Below are 16,583 nucleotides of genomic sequence, written 5' to 3'. Positions count from 1 at the left end.
GTTTGTCTTTTTGTTATTGAGGTGTTGGAGTGTTCTATAAATTCTAGAGATAAGTCCCTTGTCAGATATGTTATTACCAAATATTTTTTCCCAATCTGGATTCACACATAGACTTTTAAGTCTCTGGGTGCATGATTAAGAACATCTTTATTACAGGACAGAGATCCACAACTCTGTAATTCCAAAAAACTCTTTCTTCAAGAACTTAAAATAGCAAGCTGCCGGTAAGAGACAATTATAGGCAACAATCACTTTAATGCCATGCACCAGCCACTTTCAAAGAAATAGTAGTCTAGATCAGAAAATAAGTTAAAATATCACATCTTAATTCAGTATAGTTAGTGAGAGTAGATTAAGCCATTAAGTTAAATCCACAGTATGAGAATAGTCAGAGATTTCTGATCACTCCCAAAGGCTAAAATTTGCTAAATCACAAAAACTGTAACTCACCAGTTCACTGGATTCTCCTCAGGTCTAAACGGGTAAGTCATTTATTCAACAAACACTTCTTGTGCCCAAGCTAGAGTTAAAAGACACCGTCTGTGGGGAAAACAGACAAGAAAACAGAAAATTACAATACAGACTAAGAACTCCGAGGAGGATAATGCAACAGAATCACAGGGGCACCTAATCCAGTCTGGGGGGCACGTGGGGCAGACAGGGACAGAGGAAGGCCTCCGAGAGGAGATGCTTAGTCCTGAAAGATGAAGGCTTAGTTCTGAAGGACAGGCAGAAAGGGCTTAAAGGGTTCCAGGCAGAGAACAGTGCACAGAGGTTCAGGGGAACACTCCACAGTCTAAGGCTCCAAGGTAACACTTGTGCTAATAAAATAAATACATAAATGACTTTAAAAAAACATTTTTGAGAAGAACGCAAAACTCCCACAGTTGATACTGACGGCACCATCTTTACAGTCTCCACAGCATCCAGTAGAGTGTATCTCTATCACGCAGTCAGTAAATAAATGTCTGTTGAATGAAATGGGAAATCCCAATAAGGAAAAGTGAGAGCAATTTCCTTGAGCATCGTACTGAGCTCTTCCACTCCTATTCTTTACATTCTTACTTCAGTCCTCACAGAAACCTTGTAAAGCCGGCAACATTAGCCTCATTTTCCAGATAAAGAAATCAACCAAGCCATTCCATTTGGGCTTACGTCAGCCTCCCTATAACCATACATGAGTCACAGGGTGAGGATGAAAGTGAAAGCCCTTTAAAAAGTGTGTGCACATATAAATTTTTATGTGTAGGTAGGGACTGTGAAGTATGTGAACAAAGACATGTTTCCTTTTGCCATGAAGCTTGGGACTGGCTGTTATTAGCAACACAAAATACATTACACATCCAAATTGCTTTGTGCTAAATTAGATACACGCTTCTACCAGATTGGGATGTAAACAAGTGGTGTAAGAAGCCACAGTTCCAAAGTATTAGGGAGGATGAGGGGATCAATACAGAGAGAAAGTGGGACGTTTTCTTTTCTGCAAACTGACACTACTCCGATCGGCCACAGACGGTGAACGATGAGCTTCAGCCCTTACCAGGCCTTAGTTTCCTCACCAGTATCCGTCCTTTGGTAGTGACTGAATCACATAATGCACATTAACCTGCTGGCACATACTTGGCATTCGGTAAATGCCCACGCAAAGGCTGGAGGTTGGAGTATATGGACGGGCGTCTCAGAAGACAAGCCTACTGAAAAATCAGCCATTGAAAACCCGATAGGGCACGACTCTACAGTGACACACATGGGGTCGCCATGAGTCAGATCGTCTCCACAGTAACTGGTTTTTAGTCTCATTACGATTCTCCAGCTCCGGAAACACCAGTATTTTACGGCTGCCGCCACCACGCGGGGACAAAAACTTTGCACTGTATTATCTCTGACGTCCCAGTACGTAGCGAAGCACAGGGCGGTTCAGAGAGTTGCTTGAGTACAGCTTACCTGCAGTCTCATATCCATCATCTCACTCTGAATCTCTCAAAGACCGAGCTGAGGACTAAAACCAAATCAGGCGATGGCTCGTCGGCCATGTCTTTATTTTACTTTGGCGCTAGAGGGCTCTTGGAACTTAACCTCCCGCCGCTGCCCAAAACCGCCCACAGATTCACCGAGAAGGAACCTTTAGGAAGGCTTCCAGATAGCAGAGAACAACTCACGCACTTTCTCCTGAGCTAGGGCGCCGGCACTCAGGGGCCCAGGGCGACGGTTCCATTGGCAACAAGAGTCCCCACTCCAGGACGACATTAAAGCCTCTCGTAGACCCCGGAAGCCCACAGTTACCTCTAACGTTTAGCCCCGACACACCTACCTCCTTTCAAGCCTGCTCAGCTCAGCCCCTTCCCGGAACCTCGGCGCCCATCACCAATCTACTGCTAAGCCTAGTGGACTACATTACCCAGACGTCTCTGAGCCTCTCACCCCACAGACTCTGGTTTCTCGCGTGCTCTACTCGGAGGCTGCACGGATCATGCCTCCCGACGTGACCAGAACCTTTCCTACTACGATTCCCATCATGCCCTGCGCCACCCCGGTAACTGCGCCGGTTCTGGGCCCAGTTCCGCTCGGTGACGCAGTTCCGTTTAGCTGGGCGTGCTGTGGGCTCTCTGAACGTAGAACTCGGGCTGTGGGTTTCGCGGCTTCGGAGCCCAGCATGGCCTCCTCACGACCCTCCTCCACGGTACAGAGCGAGGGATCTCTGCTGACTGGCAGGGAGCGCGGAGTGGTTACTGCAGTATGGGGCTGTTGGGAAATGGGCTAAGGCGGTGGAGGGATGAGGCGGGAGGCTGCAGGACTCTTTCTTCTCTTAAAGAGATGAGCAGCGTTTTCTTGGTTCCTAAGCTCTTTCATGTGCTTTATTTAGTTCATTTGCACCTGCCTCATTACAGTCCTGTAGTTCTCACTACAGAAACTGTAAACGCTTCCACGGACTGGTCCAAAAACAGAGACCTGAAAGAGGGAAGTGTCTTGGTTAAGATCTGTGTCTGTGTCAGACCTGGGACTTAGAGTGAGGCCTCTTAACTTCATATTTACTGTCTCACGCCTGAAAAAAAATTGAAACATATAGAACAGAAACTTTACTTTGCTTCTGGTTAGCACCAGGTTGGTTATTTCATTCAAACACCCAACCTTTCATTCAAAATATTTCAAGTAATTCCTTGGTACTTCGATGAACAGTGATCCGAGGAAGTTAATAAAACTCAAGGAGAATGGGTGTTCCAAACTTAATGAAGTTAACAAGTTTCAAAGTAAAGCCAAGAGAAATTCACTAGTTTTATCCTATTGCATGCAAAACTTAAGTGATTGAGGGACTAAAAGACCCATCAAATCAAGGAAGAACATCTTAAGAGGTGTCCAGTTTGTCCTGTAATTTGGGGAGGAAATAGGACTGAAGCTCAGGATTGAGGTCTTAATAAAAGGCCTGGTAATTTCATTAGCTAGAGATGTTCTGTACCCCTGCTTTCTGATCCCATCTAGGTTATATGCTTCTTCTTTGGAGAAGCCTGGTAAATTAAGATGAAGACTTTGGTTAATCTAATTCTTTGGTTTAGCAGGCAACTAAAACCTCTAAGGCACCTGATGACTTAGTCGCTCCTGTTGTAAAGAAACCCCACATCTATTATGGAAGTTTGGAAGAGAAGGAGAGGGAACGTCTGGCCAAAGGAGAGTCTGGAATTTTGGGGAAAGAGGGACTTAAAGCAGGAATCGAAGCAGGAAATATTAACATAACCTCTGGTAAGATGCAGTTTGAGTCTGTCTGCACCTTAGATGCTCAGATTTTCTGTAGTGAATACCTTCCCAGACTTAGATGTCACTAATCTCGTAGTGTCGAAAGTTTTCAGTTCTTAAACTTGGGTCCATAAGACCGTACTTTGTCTTATGTACCCAAAATTGTTAGGAATTTTAATAATAAATTTACTCAAGTGTGTACTTGGGCTCAAGTTGATTCTTTTTGTCTTCTGCAGCCTAGTTCTGGCATTGGTTTAGAGCAACTCTGTGTGGTTCATGATGTTTCATAATTTTTCTTCTTTTTTAGTTTTCTAATATTTTTTTACCCAAAATGAAATCTATATTTTTGAAGTATAAAAGTAATGGCTTTCTAGAAAATAAACAAATGATACAGAAATGTGTGAAGTAGAAAATCCTACGGTCCTTAATAATTGGGTTTCTATCCACCCAGAGGCTCCTTTGAAGAAAGGCCTGGCAGTCTGCTTCCAGAATATCAGTTCTACTCTGACACACATGGGGTCGACATGATTCTGAATCAATTCTACGGCAACTGGGTGTCTCTCTGAAAATTTTAATACAGCTATAAAAATATACAGGTTTTTTTTCCCCATAAATGAACCATGATATACAAACAGTTTTGTAACCTGCATTTTTCACTCTTTATTATCTATTGAGGATATCTTTCCATGTCAGTAACTAGGAATCCACTGTATTTTTTGAATAAAAATACACATTTGTCATGGAAATTCCAGTGGTACAGAAGGATATAAAATGAAGATTCCTCTGCAGAAAGTTTCTTGTTGACCCTCCCATTAACCTTTTATGCTGTGTTTAAACATAACTGTATCACCACTGTACCTCTTATTTTTCATCTAAATGTTCATACATGGTTTGGGTGCTAAAATTATTATTAAGTTTAAAAAGCCTTAAAAAAACAAACCAAAGTCACTGCCATTGAGTCGATTCGAGTCATAGCAACCTCTCCTTGGGTGTCCCAGGCGGGATCACTATGGAAGTAGATTGCCCAACCTTCCTTCCAAGGAGTGGCTGGTTAGCAGTCAAATGCCTTAGGCATTGCGCCACCAGAGCTTCCTTAAAATCCTGGAAATCTCTTCTTCATGGTAATTAGGTCCACTTTACTAGTTCCATTTGTAAATGCCCCTGTACTGAGACTGTTTTAGAGTGTAAAAACCAAAAACCAAACTCACTGCCCTCAAGTCTGATCCGACTCATAGCAACTCCTTGGGTTCTGAGGTGGTATCCCTACAGAAGTAGATTGCCCAGTCTTCCTTCCAAGGAGTGGCCGCTGGGTTTGAACCACCAACCCTCTGGTTAGCAGTCAAGTGCCTTAGGTACTACACCACCAGAGCTCCTGTTTTACAGAGTAGCTTTGACAATTGTTAAAATGTTTCTATTTTGATAAAACCAGGCCTTGATAAAAGGCCTGGTTGTTTCATTAGCTAGAGATGTTCTGTACCCCTGCTTTCTGATCCCATCTAGGTTATATGTTTATATTAGGTATAAGGTTGCCAGATGGCTTGAACCATTTTCTTGCCTTTTAAAGGTGTATCATTTAGTTTTATGTATTTGGCATAATTTAATAAACTGTAAACTATATCTACAAAGTGCATAATAGACTAGAAACTTGCCTTTCTCAAGGACATACACAGACACCAGTTATTAGAAATTCTCTTGCTATTTCAGGATCTGGTGATTTTACTGATGTTGCCTGCTGTTTTCATAGGAGAAGTGTTTGAGATTGAAGAGCACATCAGTGAGCGACAGGCAGAAGTGCTGGCCGAGTTTGAGAGAAGGAAGCGAGCCCGGCAAATCAATGTTTCCACGGATGACTCGGAGGTCAAGGCTTGCCTGAGAGCCTTGGGGGAGCCCATCACGCTTTTTGGAGAGGGCCCTGCTGAAAGAAGAGAAAGGTGCCCTCCCTAAATGTTTACTCTGGTTTAGTTTGGTTTTCTTAATCACAACGTTCTAGTTCAAGATTTATTGGTCTTTATAGCTGAAACTTTAGGTGATACGTTTACCATGTTAGGTTGTGTTTATAGAGTTTAGCCCATAATCTGAGTCTTAGGCCAATTTTTATGCCACTAGTAATTTTTTTTGTAAACCGTGAATAGGATGCTAACATGCTTTGTTCCCCACCCTCCATACACACACACACAGACATGGAGCTTGGAATTGGGTCAACATTTGTGGTTGAGCTTTGAATATTTAGCCATCAAATGTATTTCTTGTCATTGAGAAGTGATTGGCAGGCTCAGTCCCATGAAATTATGAGAACCCTGTTGTCTCCACATTCATCACTACCCACTGTCCCATTTCTCTGCTTCATCTTCAGAGAGTTGTTTACATTGACTCTTCCACCCACTGCAAACTGATTGAGCCCTGTTGGTGGTGGTGGTGTTGTTATGTGCCGTCAAGTCGGACCTGACTCATAGCAACCCTTCCTTGGGTTTCTGAGGCGGTATCACTATGGAAGGAGATTGCCCAACCTTCCTTCCAAGGAGAGGCTGGTGGGTTTGAACCACCAGCCTTCTGGTTAGCAGTCAAGTGCCTTAGGCACTAAGCCACCAGAGCTCCTTCTGTTGTTGGTAGTTGTCCTCAAGTCACCCTGCAGCATTGGTACTGCTTTTTATCAAGGTCACCAACCCAGCTTTACTAGATACATCCCTAGTACAATGCCAGCCACTCCCTCCTAGAAATACTCTCTCTCCTTGAGTCTCATAAGATCACATCTTCCTGATTTTCCTTCTTTCTCTGGCTAATTCTTCTCACTTGCCTTCTAGGCCTCTTTTTTCCCTACTTCATCTTTGTGTAGCTCTGGTGGGGCTGTGGGCTGCTGACGAAAAGGTCAGTAGTTCAAGCTCACTAGCTGCTCTGCAGGAGAAATATGAAGCAGTTGCTTCCATAAGTATTTACAGCCTTGGAAACCTTATGGGACAGTTCTGTACTGTCCTATAAGGTCGCTATGAGTCGGAATCAACTTGATGGAAGTGGGTTAACTTTTATATGCTGTAGTTCTTTCCCTTCATCCTATACTCACCCTGGGCAATCAGATCCACTCCCATAGGATCATTAACTAGTATCTTCTGATGGCTCCCAAATCTCTGTAAGCCTAGGTGTCCCAAAGGCACCTCAAACTTAACACATCTAAATTGAACTCATCTGTTCCCCACCCTTCTCCTGTTCTAACAAACGGTCTTACCGTTCACATAGTTCTTAGCTGAAAATCTTCCTCACTTCCATTATGATTCATCAGCAAAATTTAGTCTGTTCTCTTTTTTTTTTAATTGTGATTTGAGTGAAAATTAACAGAGCAAATTCACTTTCCACACAGCAGTTCACATATACTTTGTCTCATAACATTGACTAAATTTCCAAGAATGCAACAGCTCCCCTCCCACTTCCTCCCACTGGTTACTTCTTCCCTGTGTCCATCCCTCCATGTACTCCTGCCCCCTGAGCTGTCTCCTTGTGCATGAACAGCCCTTCTTTCTCCCATGATTGTTCTCTCCAAGGAGTATATCTACCTCAGGTAAATCTTCAACTCTTATGCCTGTCTTTTGTTTGGCTGGAAGCAACAGGTGTGGGTTCAGTTCCAGACCTGAAGGGCTGCTAGGGGCCATAGTCTCAGTGGTTCTACCAGGCTCTCTCGGACCAGCAAACCTGGTAGTCTCCTCTCCTGAGGCATTTGACTGCTAACCAGAAGGCTGGTGGTTCAAACCCAACAGCCACTTCTTAGAAGGAAGGTTGGGCAATCTACTTCCGTAGTGATATCACCTCGGAAACCCAAGCAGGGGTCACTATGAGTTGGATCTGACTCGACGGCAGTGAGTTTGGTTTTTTTGGCACCTTCTGAAGCGTACCTCCGATTTGTCCTCTTCTCTGCTTCTGTTGCCTTTGTACTTAGACTGTTTTAATAGCCCCAAACCTGTTGTTGTGCTACTCACCTGCTTAAAATCCTTCAGTGTTTTCTCATTGTTCTTGGAGTAAAAAACTCATCACGGTCTACAAGGTCTCCAGCTTTACCCTGTGCCACTCCTCCCCAGTTCACCAGACTCTGGCCACAGTGGTCTTCCTGGAATACGCAAGCTATTTTCTGTCTTTTCACTCAGTTCTTTTTCCTCTTCAGATATTTTCTGAATTTTCTTCAGATATTTTCTTTCGATTTCAGCATAAATGCCACTTCCTCAAAGAAGCCTTTCCTAATCCCTACACTTTTTCTTGTTAATTGTCTTCTCCACCAGAAAAGTCTATCTTATTTATTGATGAATCCTTATATCCCTAAACCCCATTGCCATTATCTTATTCAGGTCTGCCATTAGGACTCAGAAGATTGTCTAGTTTCCCTGCCTTCAGTCTTTGTCTTAAATCTATTTTCCGTACTTTGACCAGAGATCTTTCTTGAATGTAAACTCTCCTTACTGTGACATGAGGAGCCATTTCTGGCCTGGCCCTACTTATGTTTCCAGCCGTTTCCTGCACCAGGATAAGGCTTACACTCTGTACTGAACTGTTTGCGATTCCAAGCTCAACATGTTTTTCTTGCTTTTAGACATTTCCATTTGTTGAACACTGTGCCTAGACTATCATTGCCCATTCTCATCCCCTTGACCTGACTAATTGAGGACCCAATGTGGTACCTCCTCTGTAAAGCTTTCCCTGGTCCTGCAAGCCTAAGTTAGGTGCCTTTTCTGTATTCCCCCTTGGTAGTCTGTGCTTACCTCCATTATCATACTTGCTGCATGTATTATACATCCACTTCTCACTTTTCAACATGGTGGGTTCCAAAGATCAGGTTGTTTAGTGAAAAATGGCATTAAGCAAAAATGGAAAGGTGAGTACATCATTACGTAAGTGCCAATACTCATTCACTTGCTCACTGCCATGAGTCGAATCCGACTCATAGCAACCCCTCCTTGGGTTTCCGGGGCAGTATCGCTACGGGAGTAGATTGCCCAACCTTCCTTCCGAGGAGTGTCTGGTGGGTTTGAACCGCCAGCCTTCTGGTTAGCAAATACTTTAGGCACTATGCCACCAGAGCTCCCAACATAAGTGCCAAACCCCTGAGAATCATGATTCAACCAAGTTAACACATAACCTTAAACATCACTGCCAGCATCACTCTTGCCTCGCACCTCAGTGTTCATTACTGCCAGACATACATCATTAATGCAAAAAATAGTTGGATGATAGATCTTTTACTATTGCCCTAACTGTGAAATGTCAGATAACGAGATGATCCTTAAGTAAGGAGTAGGTAGGTATGATTCCCTGTTAATTTACTTTTTTTTTTTTTTTTAATAATAGTTCATTGTGTCTTCAGTGAAAGTTTAGACAGCAAATTGGGCTCCCATTTAACAATTTCTACATGTTCAGTGACATTGGTTCATTTTCACAGTGTGTCAGCATACGCCTAAGAAGTTTAGGCGTAACAACTTGATTCTTAAAGAACATTGATAGGAGCTTAAGTAGTGAGAGATGGTAGGAAGGGCTTGTGCCTTTGTTAGACTTTTTTACAGTCTCATCTTACTGTGTAAATTCTCATCTGTTTCATTACAGATTAAGAAATATTCTTTCAGTGGTTGGTACTGATGCCTTAAAAAAGACCAAAAAAGATGATGAAAAATCTAAGAAGTCCAAAGAAGAGGTAAAATATGCCTTTGGTTTCATAATGTAAGCATGAGGGCAATGAGAGACTAGTTCTTTCTGTTTGTTCTAAGTGCTTTGCTTTGCTGGGAAGAGAAGGAAAACGTCCTTGAAGACTCTGCCATCCAGGACTAGTTGGTGGCAGTCGTGTACAATTTCTGTAGGCGTGAATGGAAGTAAACAAGGTTTCCATGCAGGAAAAAACCATAGCTTTCCTAGTTTGACTTTTAACAAGGAACCAGAAACTATCTACTGCGACTTTATAGAGAACAGATCTGCTTGTGTTCATCCTCTCACTGTGCTCATCCACCTTTCTGAGCAGTTAGAATAGCAAGGGAACAAAAATGTTTCCGATCTTAATTTCTGTTCTTAAATTGCCTTTCAGTATCAGCAAACCTGGTACCATGAAGGGCCAAACAGCCTAAAGGTTGCTAGACTATGGATTGCTAATTACTCACTGCCCAGGTAAGAGAGCCAGCAGAAGAAGAAGTGAAGTTTATTTGCTCTTGTTCCCTCTCAGGGACTGAGGATCTGTTTTGTATGAGTGTGATGGTTAAATCAATCCAGTGGTAGTGATGACGTGTAGGTGCTTGGTTACAGCCCGTTGGCTTGTGGTAATGTTGTTCCTGGGTCATAGGGCAATGAAACGCTTGGAAGAGGCTCGTCTCCATAAAGAGATTCCTGAGACAACCAGGACCTCTCAGATGCAAGAGCTGCACAAATCTCTTCGGGTGAGACATTTTTGGCAATTATTCAATAGCTTAAAGATTTTTAATATTTGCTAGATTTTCTGCTTTGGCTCACCTCTGAATGTAACAGAAGATAAAACCAAACCCATTGCCATCAGGTTGGTTCCGCTCACGCTGACCTCCTGTGACAGAGTAGAGGTGGCTGGACCTGTTCCGCCCTGCTCGAGCTGTGCTGTTGGGAGGACCTGTTGGTTAAGGTGGCAGGAACCTGCTTCCTACTCAGCAGAGACCTGTGGTCCTTCCTTCTCTTTTATTCTCCCTCATTACGTCAGAGTCGGGCATTAGATCTCGCCATGATTTCCTGTCTGTGTTTAGATGTGAAGCTAGGATACCAAGACCTGTAAGACCCAGTGGGAGGAGTCCAGAGGGGCCTGGACTCCATTTATTTGCCAGAGCATCAGTATAAGTGCCTCCTGGCAAAGTGGAGAGAGAAAAGGATTAAAAATCTTGGGATCAGTTGAAACTAAAAAGTTGCCTTATTTGTGGTAAAAAGGCCAAGTAACCCTTGTATTAGCCTATTAATGATCACTGTTTTGTTTATTTTATATTTTAGTCTTTGAATAATTTCTGCAGTCAGATTGGGGATGACCGGCCTATCTCCTATTGTCACTTTAGTCCCAATTCTAAAATGCTGGCTACAGCTTGTTGGTAAGTTCCATTTTACGGTGACATTTTTTTCTTAGGTGGAAGACAGATTTTTTTAAAAAAACTAACCTTATTCTGAGATGTCTATTTCTTCTTCCTCTGCTTCTTAGGATCACACCAGACTTGATTGAGAAGACCAGCTAGTGCTGTGCCCATTGTATTATAGAATATAGGCTTTGCTTAGTATTGCTTGCTCTTTGCAAGGGGCCCCAGAGATCCAGGGCATGTTGTTACTAGTGTTTTGGAGCCAATCAGACAGTGAGCTTATGGACCAACTAGTATCCACACCTCAATACAGCTTTCCTTTTTTAGTTATGTTACTAGTGCAGGATACTTAGGTAATGTTCACTTTCCTCACATAAAGCAGGATAGAACAATGTTTGTAAAGCATTTTGCTTTGATAGTTCCTGGTGTGTAGTAAAGACTCAACAAATGTTAATTATTGTTTTACTCTTCATTTTGTTTTCTGCTTACCACCCCATATGCATAAACTTAGGATGCAGTAGTTTTGATATATTATTTTGTTTTATATCGTTTGTGGAAGTAGTCATAGCATGAGAAAAGAAACTTAACATGCACAGGAACCACTTGACTAGGCAGAAGTTGGGACTGTGGTTCAGGAGAACGATAAGGAAGTATACAGATCTCTCTAGCTTTTCAAGCTTCAGTTAACTATAAAACAGAAATGATAATTCCTGCCTTACCTACCTCAAGTCTGTTACAAAGATCATTGAGATAATGGGTACAAAGATAATTTGCTGAAAGTTTTCCAAAATACTGTAACCTTTCATCCAAATCACAATAAAAATTAAAAAAATAAAAAAGTTTTCCAAAATAAAAATTTTTTAACAATAATACTTAAATACTTTCAAGGAGTAAAGTGCATTTCATGTTCAAGGTGGTAGTATCATTATTAATATTAGAGTTTAATTTGTGCTTCCTCCCCTTACAAACTGATCCAAAAGTGAAGGGAAATAGTAACTTGTACTGTATTAGTTATAGCCTACTAGAAGCCTCTGGTTACGTGAGACCTGGCTATAACTCTTTCTTCTGCAACCCTTCAGATTAAAGCCCTTTTGTCTTTATTTTTCTGTCTGCCGCTGTAAAGTTTATTGGGCGTGAGAAGAGATCGTCCTTTAGTAATGTTACCAAGGTACCTTTTCCTTCCCAGACCCACCCTGGCTGAGATGCTTTCCTTTGTATTTGATAGGAGTGGGCTTTGCAAGCTCTGGTCTGTTCCTGATTGCAACCTCCTTCACACTCTTCGAGGTGAGTTAGAATCTTGTTTTAATTTTAATGGTCCCGGTGTGGCTTGTATTCAGCAATAAAACCTCCTGCACTGTGTCCCTACAGAAGGTTTTCCAGGTGCTCCTTCCCTGACACACAAGAGATTAACCCTTGATTTCTTGTTTTCTGACCAGGAGCTGGAATATAGTGATTTTATACACTGCTTTTCTCCTGTGTCCAACCCAGCTCTGACATTTTATAGGCTGTAAAACAGAAACACAAAGCTTTTTGTTTTTGCTTTTCTTAAAATGTAATCTACTCAAAAATTGGAAGACCTAATATTGTCGACATGTCAGAACTACCTAAAGCCATCTACAGATTGAACACAGTCTGCACCAGAATTCTAACAGCCCTCTTTGCAGAAATGGAAAGACCAGTCCTCAAATTTATGTGGGACTGCAAGGAGCCCCAAAGAAAGCAGTCATGAAAAACGGAGGAGGATGCATACTTCCCAATCTCAAAACATACTGTAAAACTACAGTAATGCAAATCAGTCTGGTGCTGGTATAATAACAGGCATGTGAATGGATAAAGAAAATGTGGGATATTAGTCAGCCACAAAGAGAGAGTTGAAGTCCTCATACATGCTACAACATGTATGAATGAATACATGGATGACTCTTTGAGTTATTCTTTAAAGACATGTATAGAAGTTGAGCAGAACTGAGAGTCCAGAAATAAACCTGTACATCTGTGGTCAGTGGATTTTCAACAAGGGTGCTAAATCCACCCAGTATGAGAAGAATACCAAAAAAAAAAAACAACCCAAACTCACTGTTGTCGAGTCAATCCTGACTCATAGCGACCTCTCCTTCGGTTTCTGAGGCGGTGTCTCTACAGAGATACATTACCCAATCTTCCTTCCAAGGAGTGTCTGGTGGGTTTCAGCTGCCAACCTTCTGGTTAGCAGTCAGATGCCTTGGGCACTACACCACCAGAGCTCCTATGAGAAGAATAGTCTAGTAAATAATGCAAGGGCAACTGTATTTCCACAAGCTAAAGAATGAACCTAAACCAATACCTCATAACATATATGAAAACTAACTCAGAGTGGATCAGGGACCTAAATGTAAGAACTAAAACAAAAAAAACTTAGAAGAAAACAGTCATGCTTCAGGACCTAGTTCCTAACAATAGGTTCTTAGATATAACAATGAAAGTTTGAGCAACAAATGACAAAATAGATAAATTGGACCTTATCAAAATAAAGTTAAAAACTTTTTGATCATCAAAAGATTTATCAACAAAGTGAAGAGACAGCCTACAGATTGGGAGAAAATTTTAGGGAACCATATATCTGATAAGAGTTTAATATAAGAACTCCTCCAACTTAACAACAAAAAGACAGAAATCTAATCAAAAAATAAGCAAAAGACTTGAATAGACATTTCATTGAAGAAGAAATCTACATGGCCAGCAATAACATAAAAAGATAGTCGACATCATTAGGAAAATGCAAACCAAAGCCATAGTGAGGTACCACTTCACGCCAACTAAACTGCGTGCTGTGGATTGAATTGTGTCCCCCCCAAAAGAAGTGTTGGAGTCCTGACCCTTATACTTGCATATAATCCTATTGGGAAATAGGGTTTTCTCTGTTATGTTAATGAGGCCATATCAGTGTAGGGTGTGTCCCAAACCTAATCTGAAATACAAGTAACAGCGTGGACACAGAGAACAGAAGCTGAATGGGGACAATAGATGCCACATGAAGATGACCAAGGAACATTGGGGCTACAGAAGCTGAGACGGCTATTGCCCTAGAGCTGACAGCAGCCGTCCCTGTTGGCAGCGCCCTGAATTCAGACGTCTAGCCTCCTAAACTGAGAAAATCCATTTCTGTTCTTTAAAGCCACCCAGTTGTGGTATTTCCCTTGGAGCAGCACTAGAAAACTGAGACAATGGCTCTAATTGGAAGATTCCAGAAAATAATAGGTGTTGACAGGATGTGGAGAAGTTGGAACCCTCATCCATTGCTGGTGGGATTGTAAAGGGTGAGGAACCCTCATCCATTGCTGGTGGGATTGTAAAGGGTGAGGCCACTGTGGGAAACAGTCTGACAGTTCTCAAAAAACTTCAACATGGGTGATCCAGCAATTTCATTCCTAGGAATATACCCCCAAGAATTGAAAGCGAGAACACAGACAGGTACTTGTAGACCAGTGTTCATTGCGGTACTATTCATAGCAGCCAAAGGTGGAAGCAACCTAAATGTCCATCGACATGTGGATGGATAAAGAAAATGTGCTACATAAAACCATACAGAGAGTTGAAGTCCTGATACATGCTATAGCATATGTGTATGAATACACGGATGAATCTTGAAAACATCATGCTGAGTGAAGTCAGTCAGTCACCAAAGGACAAATATAGTAGGATCCCAATTATATGAAATACCTAGAACAGGCAGGTGTATGATACCAAAGTTCATTAGTGGTTGCCAGAGACGGGCTGGAAGGGAGGGGAAAAGAGAACTCATTGCTTAGGGGTCACTGAGCTGCTCTTGAGGGTGATGGAAAAATTTGGAAACAGGTAATGGTGATGTTTGAACAGTGGGATGAACATAATGATATTACTGAATTATACTTGTGAAAAACTGTTGAAATGGCAAATGTTTTGTTCTATACATTTACAATTTTATTTAAATTTAAATAGTTCTTTCTAATAGTTAAATTGTGACTTTACCATTGTATATCTGCATGTTCCCTGAGACATGTTTATCTGTACCGTTCACCATGCTCTGTGTTTGCACACAGGTTATAACGGGGTGCGGGGGACTAAGCGTTCAGCTGCTAATTGGGAGATTGGCAGTGCACACTCACCCAGCAGCTCCATGAGAGAAACACCTGGGGGTCTACTCCCATGCAGCGTACAGCCCCCAGAACCCTGTGGGCAGTGCTGCGTTACACAGGGCCACTATGAGACAAAAATCAACCCGAGGGCATCGACAATATAAGGGAGCAGGAACCCTTTAGCTTTCATCTCTCACCCTCTTTTAGGCCATAACACAAACGTAGGAGCAATTGTGTTCCATCCCAAATCCACAATCTCCTTGGACCAAAAAGATGTCAACCTGGCCTCTTGTGCTGCTGATGGCTCTGTGAAGCTTTGGAGCCTTGACAGGTACTTAACTATTCTGCTGCCGTATTGTGATCGCTAAAGTCAATCATTGTGTCTGTTGGCCCTCGGGAAGTGAAAATAGAACATTTAACCAAAGAAATGCTCTAAGAGTCAAGGTAACTTAATGTGAAGGTAGAATGGAGGATTTCTGTTTTAGACCTTTTTCTCACAAGAGAAATTGTGCTAGATTTTTCTCACTTGTTAATTGATTTCTGCCCTCAATGTGTGGCTACTGTGTACAACTCATTCTTCCTGTGAAGATCCATCTCTCCTCTTAACACAATAGATTGATGTGGGAGAAATGGACCATTGAGTAGATGGACCAAAGATACTGCTCTTGGTAGCTTGTTGGTTCTTAGCAGGTAGCCACAGGAGAGAGGCGAGTGAGGCTCTGTCTGGCAGTGTCGCCAAGGAAGGGGCGTGTCCTCCCAATAGCAGCCTCCTTTTCCTGGACTCTTTTTTCCAATGACAGCCAGCAGATTCTTTTATGTGTTTATGATTAATTTCCTCAAAATTTTGACTAAAAGATACCTTTTTGGCTAAAAGATACCTGAATTCATTTGCTTAGTTTTCTTTCTTTGGAAAAGCACAGGAAGACTTTTTTTCCCAGGATTTTTTAAAGAGCTAATTAGTGTCTCTGCTCTCTGCCAGACAGGATCTTACCTATGAGCACTGCGAGTTTTAATTGGCTTTGTTAGTACTTAGCAGTATTTATCCCCCTAGGGCTTTGGTTAGTTCTGTGTATGCACATTGACACAGTTCCCTTTTTAATTGCCCTCTTCAGGGTTCTTGTTTGTTTCCTTTCACTGGTGTTTCAGATCTTCTTTCTGTGGTTGCTGGGTAGCAGAATTTAATGGCCGCTGAGAGAAGACTAAGCTGCCATCTGTTTAAGAGTTTGTTTTTCCGTTTGCATCCTTGAACAGACTGAAGTTTGAGAATGGGTCATCCATAATGCACTTGCACCAGGGTTGTGTGGATTTTGCATCCCCACATCTACCTGAGTATGGTTTCTTTCTAGAGTCCAACCACTGTGGGCAGAGTGACTGTTCCACTTACCATATTAAAATGTCTTTTATTCTCCTGTAATCCTAAATGGCATTTGCAGTAACAGTTTATTAATAGTAAATTGAGGTAGAAAAGCGGTTTTTATCAAAGTGTTATGGGCAGTTTTGCCCTTTGGGCACATGAAATAGCACTAATTTTTTATAACCTTGGGAAGTGACTACATCATTGTTAGCCCTAGTTGTAACAAACTACAGATTTAACTACCTGTCTCTCAAATTGTACAGAATGGGTATACCTATGCACAACAGCTAATAAATTCAGCCAGTATTTGCATGACTTTAAGATCGTTTGTTTACTGCGTGTGTTTGGTTCTTTTTCAGCGAT

General features: G+C 42.0%; 1 protein-coding gene across 1 annotated transcript in view; it reads left to right on the top strand.

Annotated features, from left to right (window-relative positions):
• The first annotated feature begins 2,573 nt into the window (after window positions 1-2,573).
• The window catches only part of PRPF4 (pre-mRNA processing factor 4), a 17,782-nt gene continuing 3,772 nt past the window's right edge, over window positions 2,574-16,583 (top strand). The window contains exons 1-9 of the mRNA XM_007936702.2: window positions 2,574-2,680; window positions 3,555-3,735; window positions 5,474-5,660; window positions 9,307-9,394; window positions 9,779-9,858; window positions 10,031-10,124; window positions 10,696-10,790; window positions 11,998-12,056; window positions 15,074-15,197. Of these exons, the coding sequence (XP_007934893.1) occupies window positions 2,654-2,680; window positions 3,555-3,735; window positions 5,474-5,660; window positions 9,307-9,394; window positions 9,779-9,858; window positions 10,031-10,124; window positions 10,696-10,790; window positions 11,998-12,056; window positions 15,074-15,197 (935 nt within the window). The 5' untranslated portion in view covers window positions 2,574-2,653. The remainder of the gene's footprint in view (window positions 2,681-3,554; window positions 3,736-5,473; window positions 5,661-9,306; window positions 9,395-9,778; window positions 9,859-10,030; window positions 10,125-10,695; window positions 10,791-11,997; window positions 12,057-15,073; window positions 15,198-16,583) is intronic.

This window comes from Orycteropus afer, unplaced genomic scaffold, assembly GCF_000298275.1.
Source record: "Orycteropus afer afer isolate SDZICR_OR568_19922 unplaced genomic scaffold, OryAfe1.0 scaffold00037, whole genome shotgun sequence".
Lineage (NCBI taxonomy): Eukaryota > Metazoa > Chordata > Mammalia > Tubulidentata > Orycteropodidae > Orycteropus > Orycteropus afer.
The sequence above is the reverse complement of the archived record's forward strand: the minus strand, read 5'-3'. Positions and strand labels throughout refer to the sequence as shown.